General features: G+C 35.0%; 1 protein-coding gene across 1 annotated transcript; it reads left to right on the top strand.

The window, feature by feature from the left end:
* The first annotated feature begins 4,394 nt into the window (after window positions 1–4,394).
* Window positions 4,395–6,796, top strand: LOC113720456 (norfluorocurarine oxidase-like). Its single transcript, XM_027245303.2, has 2 exons — window positions 4,395–5,349; window positions 5,979–6,796. Exons 1-2 carry the CDS (start codon window positions 4,414–4,416, stop codon window positions 6,588–6,590), a joined length of 1,548 nt encoding a protein of 515 aa, XP_027101104.2. The 5' UTR covers window positions 4,395–4,413; the 3' UTR covers window positions 6,591–6,796.
* Window positions 6,797–8,585: the final 1,789 nt, after the last annotated feature.

Here is an 8,585-nt window from a genome sequence, read left to right as displayed (position 1 = left end):
TTAACCAAGCCTCCTTGAGAAATGAGGCAAAATAGTCGAGCCAATTTCACCCTTTTTCTACTGATTTTTTTTTTAAAAAAAAGGCAGCTTGAGTTTAAACATTTGATAATGATGAATTTAGTACTTGGCATAGATTTAGACCCCATTTGAGGTTACAGTACTTTTGGTTAAAAAATACATTTTTATGTGCTAAAATTATTATTAAGGTATTTTGTAAACATTATCTCATAAAAATAGAAGTAGGGATTTTGGTGTTAAAAGTACTTTTAGCAAAATATCAAAATTTGGTGCTTTTTTAAGGTGAAAAATCTAACAAAATTTACAAAAAAAAATCTACAAAGAACATTTGATCATTAAGCAACTAAGGGAAAAAAATCTACAAAAAATGGGAAATATACAAAGGAAGTAGAAGACAATAACAAAAAAGATTCTTGTCAAATTTAAATATCTTGGAGAGGTTAGCTATCAATATTTTGACTTTTTGTTTCTAGCTCCACTTGTTTTTTGTGAATTATTCAAACGTTCAACTATGACGCTCTCTAGTATTGTGGACTTCAAGAACACCAATCTGGAAAGAAGAAGTTGCAGGTCCTGACTAGGCTTGCATGCAAACTGTTTGTAGAGTTGGTGGTGGGCGTGAGACGAGTGTTGGTCCTCGTTCCCATAGCAATCTATTTTTCCTAAATGGATTTATATGGATCATGTGAATAATTCATGCAAATCCATCAATTCAATTGGGTTGAAATCGTTATCGATCTAAAGTCATTACCCTTCATACAGTGGCGGAGCTAGGAATTGCAATTAGGGGGGACGAGTCTCTGTTATTTGGACCAAGTTCAAATAACTTTCAAACATTATTGTTTGGGTCCTTGAGAGGGGGGCAAAGTGAAATTTTTTATCAATATTTTGGGGGGGGGGCACAAAACAATATAATAAAATTTTTTTTACTTAGAAATTTTTTTTATAACAATTGGAGGGGGGGCAAAGTGAAATTTTATCAATATTTGGGGGGGCAAAACAATATAATAAAAAATTTTTTACTTAGAAATTTTTTTTTTAACAATTGGAGGGGGGGCGGTTGCCCCCCCTTCCCTCCGCCCCTGCCTTCATACAAATCCATTCAAACTTGCTTTGTATGGACTCCATTGTGCCACCTCTAGTATGCAGGATGAGTTGTAAGTCATGACCCATGCAGGATGACTTTTTTAAGTTTTTAAGCGAGTCATGCAATCCTGGTTATTAAAATCGGACTGGGAAGGAACGGCGAAGTAGATGGGTCAACAGGTCACTAATTAAACCAATGGATTGTTGAATATATTTAAATATTATATTTCATAATTTTTGATATAAGATATATGATATAAATTGTAATAAACAATGCAGTAGCAAATGCTCATTTAATTTAATTTGCTATAAAAAAATTAATTCATATAAAAATCAATAAAAATTAAATTTATTTAGTAATTCACCAAATTTCAAGTGTAAAATTTTGTCTATGTTTAGTATAATTATCTAACCACCAGTCTTTTGGTTGGTGACCACCATCAAAGTATTAAGAATTGATGGGATAGGAGGTCAAGGGTTCAAACTTTACCTTCCACCAATTGCCACATTATGTGGGTCTACTTAAAAAATTCATACGGGTGCGTAGTATACCCATCTGGTCTGTTGGTGGTTCAATCCCCTCCAGGTTACCCTTGGGCCTCTTCAGATCCCCCCTCCCACTAGTGTAGAATAGTTTATCGTATCAACAAAAAAAAAATGGTGTAATTATCTAGCTTATTTATGAATTTTAAGTATAAAAAAATATTAAAAATAATATTTGTCTTTAAAATGAATTATGTAACATGTTATTTTTGAAATCTATTTTATAACTTATAGAGTTTGGGTGGTCATAAATTTTTATTAAAAAATTCCAAATAAATTTATTTTAGAGATATTTAAAAAAAGATAGAATTGACAAAATGTTTATATCCTAAAGAAAGCTATTCTATTAACATAAGGCAAAGTGGCCTAGTAGTAAGTATACTATAGCATATACCAAAGGTCTGAAGTTTGAATCCTAACAAAGCTAACTAAATTTTTTTCCACAAAACCTGGTTCATGGACAAAATCAATCAGATTTCCGGTCTAATACGGTTGAACTGCAGGATCATTGACCAATCAACGATCTCTATGTTTAAATAATCTAATTAGAAACCCAGTCCGATCCAATAATCGGTTCACCAGATTGGCTAGTTCGATTGCTAGACCGGATCGGATTTAATAACTATGCATGCAATGACCCTAAATTGTACATCTTGAGCGAAACAGATATCCATCACTATCTAAAATTAGAAGTTGAAGCACGAAACAAAAAAAATGTGAAGGGAGAAGCAAATAGAGAGCAATTAAGGTATCCAAAAGTGAAAACTGCAGCTCGATTGGAAGGTGGACAATATCCTTGTAGGAATGCCAAGCTTATGCGAGGTGCTTCAATTGTAGAATGATCGATGGGTGTTTTTTTTTTTTTTTTTTTTACTTTTTTGATTTATCTAATTTGCCTTTAAGACAATTTGTCTACATATGTCCTTAATTTCCTGTTGAAATACTAATAGTATCCACTTGGTTGTAGGATGCTATGTTTTTAACTATGTTAGACTCTGAGTCTAGTAGTAGTCATTTTGTAGATATATGTGACTCAATTGCTGTAAATAATAACAAATCAGCCTTCTAAGAAGAAAATAAGATATTTTGTAATAAAAATGACTCATGCTATTTTGGTCTATATGCATACCAAAAGCATATCAAATGAAGAACACAAGAAAGAATTTAGTATACGTGGAATTACAAAAGAAACAAATTGAAAGCTCTAATAAAAATGAGCAGAAACGTCAAATTAATTATTTTGTGATTAACTTTGTGTACATGCCGTGGTTCTTTTGAATTTTCATTTCCATTCTAGTCAAAGAAGAATAATTAAAAAAAAGTTTTGCATAGCGAATGAGTTGACTCTTTATGATAATATATGATATCTCACCCTTAATTTAATGAGAAGTAAAGGCTGCTTTTTCCACAAGAACTTTCAAAATGTTTGAAGTACCCAAGAATCTTACAAGTCCCGGTCCGATGTGACAGAACCATACAAGTCAAAGAAATCAAGCAAACGAAAGCGGAAAAAATATTAATAAAGATTAATAAGACGCCCATATGTTACACGAATCAAACGAACCTGATGTAATATAGGTAAGAGTAAAATAAAGGAAACAATTTGCCCACAAGCCTCAATTGAAGAAAAATCTTTCCTCTTCATTCTGCTCTACGTACAGGGTTATCAATTATGGCATAGCTTTTAGTATAATTGTATTTGACTGCCAGAGGACAGAGTTGTCGAACAACTATGACCAAAGAAAGAGCTAGACAGAAAAATAGCATTCTATCTTTTATATCACAATTAGAACTGAGCACTCATTCTCATACAACAAAAAACATCCTCATGAATGCGAGCACTCATTCTTTTTAGTTAGAAAACATTTTAATCTTAAACTCACTTTCAATCTGTTTTTGTAAAACCTGACTCGGTAACGAGAAGATTCTGACAGCCTCCAGTCCATGTACGGTACACCCAAATTATAACAAAAAAAATTCTGATAGTCCTGGCCATCTAGATGAATTGGACTTGCAATTCTTAATTCGATGTTCAACTGTCTGGAGTTGCTTACTTTTCTTCTTTCTTTCTCGTGATCCATGTTTCTTTGCCGAACACCCAAAAAAAAAAAAAAACGTTGTAATAAGTTTCAATTGAATTCCCAGATTGTGATTTCACCCATAACTCAAATAATAATAGCCAAAAAGTTATGCAGCAATTTAAGCCAAATCAATTTAAGTCACGAGGAGCAAGATAAAATGGTATGAAAAAGACTATCAAACTCTTAAATAAACCACATGATCAAAGAAACCTTTCTCATATACAAAGAATTAAGCTCCTCTCCATTAACTGAAAAGGATTTTAATGTATATACAAAAATAAAAATTAAATTGATTAAATTTTACCATTAGATCAAACTTTAAAACTTTTATCGTTATTTTGACCTATTTTGTGCTGTCCAAATATTTTGTTCAAATTTAATAACAAAATGTTCGTAGATAAGTTTGATTTTTAATTGCGTTGATCTACTTGTGAAAATAAAACTATTCGCATAAACATATTACTTTGTAAAAATTTATTTGTACAGATATAAATATATAGAAGATTCAAATATCACTGCTCAAAAAATGAACCACCCGAGAACCGTCAATGGTCGTACTCGTACAACGGTGCCCTAAATGATGTATTGACTTGATCGTCCCCTCTGGTCCTGATTTATTGGATTTTCTATGGTAAAAGAGCTTGAAAAACTAGTATAAAAGCAGAACACCATCACAGCCAAATGCATGCTCACATACCACATGGCTTTGATCAATCTTGATCTTTCATTTTTCTCAATTTTTTCCTTGCTCGTATTCCTTCTATCCCTTCTCAAATGGTTCTATGCTGCTTCTAAACCCCAGAAAAAGTTACCACCATCTCCACCAAAGCTCCCAATTATTGGCAATCTTCACCAGCTTGGCCAGTTTCCACATCGCTCCCTCCAATCACTGTCAAGAAAATATGGTCCACTCATGCTGCTTGAACTGGGAAGCAAGCCGATGCTGGTTGTCTCTTCCTCTAATGCAGCTTGCCAGATCTTGAAAACCCATGATTTATCCTTTGCAAGCAGGCCTAAATCGGGCATCCCAGATAAACTCTTTTACGGAAGCAAGGACATAGCTTTTGCACCATATGGTGAGTATTGGAGACAACTAAAAAGCATTTCTATGCTTCATCTTTTGAGTAACAAAAGGATTCAGTCTTTTCAACATGTCAGAGAAGAAGAGACGTCACTCATGATCGAGAAGATCAGCCGAATGTGTTCTTCCTCAGCTGTAAATTTAAGTGACATGTTTTTAATTCTCACAAATGATATAATCTGTAGGGTTGCCTTGGGGAGGAAGTATAGCGAGGAAGAAAATGGGAGGAAAAGTATGGAGAATTTGAAGGTGTTTGGTGAGTTACTGGGTATTTTTGATGTAGGAAACTATATTCCTTCGCTTGCATGGGTTAATCGCTTCAATGGTTTGGATTCTAAAGTGAAGAAAACAGTTAAACAGATTGACGGATTTCTTGAGGGTGTGATAGAAGAGCACATGAATAAGAGGAAAGGAAAGGCTGAAAGTCACTCTACTGCTGAGGCAAGATGCCAAGACTTTGTAGATATCTTGATTGAGATTAATGAGGAAAAGACTATGGGCTTTGCTCTTGAACGAGATGCTATGAAAGCTATCATCCTGGTAAATTTCTCTCTCCATCTCTTTGTATTGGTAGTAAATCTTTGGGATTGAGGCAAGTATGGTAGATTTTGGTATAGTTGCATACGGTCGTTTTATTCTTACTTTTTAAATTTGGTATACACTTATATCTCACTAAATTGGCATACGCAAGTGATATTTATATAAGTTATATTAGTATAAATCAAATTACGTAAGAAATCAATAGTTGTACAACATATAAATCACAATCGAACTTGTGTCAAATTCTAAATCTTTTACCTGTTTTAACCACTCAAACATATGAATATTCAGGTTTGTTGAGTTAAGCCTTATGAAGCCTGGATTGATGTGTGAATGGAGTAATAATTGGGTTTTGTCAATCGAGATTTGGCAAACCTAAACTCAGCCCATTTAAATATTCATATATACGTTAGAACTATAAAAGCTCACAAACCTTAGGCTGTTTATTGGACTATGAGCCAGCCCAAGCTAGCTTATTTTATTGATTTTAAAATCATTTCATTGATAAAGTTTGATTACGACATGGTTTTGAATAAAGTTGGATTGGTACACAATAGAAATAAAGGTTATTGCCATTATATAATCCAAACATGTTCTAATGCAACACTTTCTTTGATTCCATTATTTAGGATGTCTTTGGTGCTGGATCTGATACAACACATTCAGTTATGGATTGGGGAATGTCAGAACTTCTAAAGAACCCCAAAGTCTTGCATAAATTGCAGGCTGAGGTAAGAGATGTGACTCAAGGAAAGCCAGAAATAACTAGAGCTGATATGGAGAAAATGCAATACTTAAAAGCAGTGATTAAAGAAACTATGAGACTTCATACTCCAGTTCCATTACTGGGTCCTAAAGAATCGAATCAAGACGTCAAAGTAATGGGGTATGATGTACCAAAGAGCACACAGGTACTTGTGAATGCTTGGGCAATTGCAAGAGATCCATTGTTGTGGGAGAACCCTGAAGAATTTCGACCTGAGAGGTTTTTGGGTTCGAGTGTAGATTTTCATGGTTTGAACTTTGAGTTAATTCCGTTTGGTGCCGGACGAAGAGTTTGCCCGGGTATCAACTTCGCCATGTCAGTAACTGAACTTGCATTGGCAAAACTGGTCAACAAATTTAACTTTACATCACCCGATGGAATCAATCCAAACGAGTTGGACATGACCGAATCATTTGGTATCACAGTCCACAGAAAATTTCCTCTGCATGCCATTGCCACACCATATTCTTGCTAATGTCTTTGTTTATGATGTTTCAGCTTTACTTGTTTTGTTTCATTTCTAGTGACTATAGTGATGGGTTATTGGATACTATGCCCTAAGGATACCGAATAAGGGGTGCGTTTGGCATTATCTTATTTGCACGATGTAACTATAGTTAATATTGCTAGTTAAGTTATACACAATTCACACTGATAATGTTGGAATTTCGTTGTGGCTTAGTCCCTCTTTTTGGTGTGCTTATCTTGGGCCTTTTTTTTTGAATGCCGGCCCAAATTTTATTAGAAACAAACCAAATACGAGGGGGACATCAACCTTACCTCATATAGTACATGATAAAATGACCAATTAAGAACATTGACAAGTAATTCTATATCTACGGAAAGACTGAAAAACTAACTTGTCCAATCTATACTCTCCCCTCGCCATCATCAATAAGTAATCCTTCAGAATCCGTACTAATACCATTGAATCTGATTTAACAATAACCTGCGTAGATCCTCTTTGAACACACAATTTCATCCCTAATAATGAAGCTTTAGCTTCCGCCTGTATACTAGTACCCTTACCGAAGAAAGAGGAGAAGGCAAACTGTAAGCACCCCCATTGAATCTCGGAGTACCCCTCCTCCACCACACACACCTGGATTTCCTTTCAAGCATCTATCAATATTGAGTTTCAACACCCCCCTCTACGGAGGTTGCCAAAAAACAATCCTGACATTAAAATCACCCAATCGTCACTCAACTAGTTCCAAAAAAGGATGCCAAGACATAATATTGTGAAATTCCCTGAACTTAATCCAATACACAGACCTCAAATCACTAAAGATAGCTCCGCACACCGAATGAAAATCCACAAAAACTCCTTGGTAGAAAGCTATATTCCTTGCCTTCCATAGGCGAAAGATAAACTTTAATCTTTCGGACTTGGCTGGTTTATACCACCAATGAGCCATGACCGCATGCAAATGATCTCCAGCATAATGAATTCCACAAGGCGATCCAAAAAACTTCCACACGGCCATCGCCAGCTCCCCTTGCAAGAACAAATGTTTTACCGTTTTAGCTTGAGAGTCCACACAACAAAAACATTTGGACAACATATGAAACTAAAACTTAGTCAGCACATCATCCAAAGGCATCCTACATCTAAACAATCGCAGCATAAAAAATGAAATTTTCAATGGCACTTGTGTATGCCAACATTGTTTAGACATGAATGAAGAATCCCTAGCATCCCGTATCTCCTGGAATGCAAAGAATAAAGAGAACCTGCCCGATGTAGATACAACCCAAGTCATGGCATTTGGAACATCCCTAGAAAGAATAACCATACCCGCAATTTCTTGAACAACCTCCACTGGCAGCAGTTGACCCAACAAGATAATATTCCACTCACCATTGTCAATAACATCTTTGAAAAACAGATTTCCTTGCACCTCAGCTTTAAGAGACAGAGCTCCTGATCCTACCCAGTTGTCATACCAAAAGTTACAACTTCCATTGTGAAGTTGCTAGACTATAAATACCCCCTAATGTCCAACTTCCTTCTCCATGTAGGCGAGCTTGTTGAAGAAATGGGGGCTTGACATGGAAGAATTCCAAAACAGTACTTGTCGTGCATAAATTTTGCCCACAAGGAAGAACCACTCCAAAAATTCCACTACAACTTACAAGAGAACGCCCTATAAACCTGACAAGTAGATATTTTACGTGTTTTATTGGTTAGTTTTGGTGTATTTTACTTAGTTTTATAACTAATTAACTAGGAATCTTGTGAAAATATGCATTTTGTGATTTAATTGGTGAAAATTGCATTTCTGTGGATTTTAATGGTGAAAACTTCATGTTTTTGTAGGTTCAATGATTCAATCATCAAATGGTATGAATTGAGAAGATAATTGGATGATTGATGATGGTTTAAAGTGATAAAAAGAGAATATGAAGTGCAAAAGAGGAAATGCAATCAAGAACAAAAGGAAGCAAGTTTCACAGCTTTGACACCTTG

Source organism: Coffea arabica, chromosome 3e (assembly GCF_036785885.1).
Source record: "Coffea arabica cultivar ET-39 chromosome 3e, Coffea Arabica ET-39 HiFi, whole genome shotgun sequence".
Lineage (NCBI taxonomy): Eukaryota > Viridiplantae > Streptophyta > Magnoliopsida > Gentianales > Rubiaceae > Coffea > Coffea arabica.
The sequence above is the reverse complement of the archived record's forward strand: the minus strand, read 5'-3'. Positions and strand labels throughout refer to the sequence as shown.

Bases quoted from the DNA above. Each gene is read 5' to 3' on its own strand.
- LOC113720456 (XM_027245303.2), top strand. From the start codon at position 4,414: ATGCTCACATACCACATGGCTTTGATCAATCTTGATCTTTCATTTTTC. The intron at 5,350-5,978 runs GTAAATTTCTCT...TCCATTATTTAG, and splicing joins CTATGAAAGCTATCATCCTG to GATGTCTTTGGTGCTGGATC.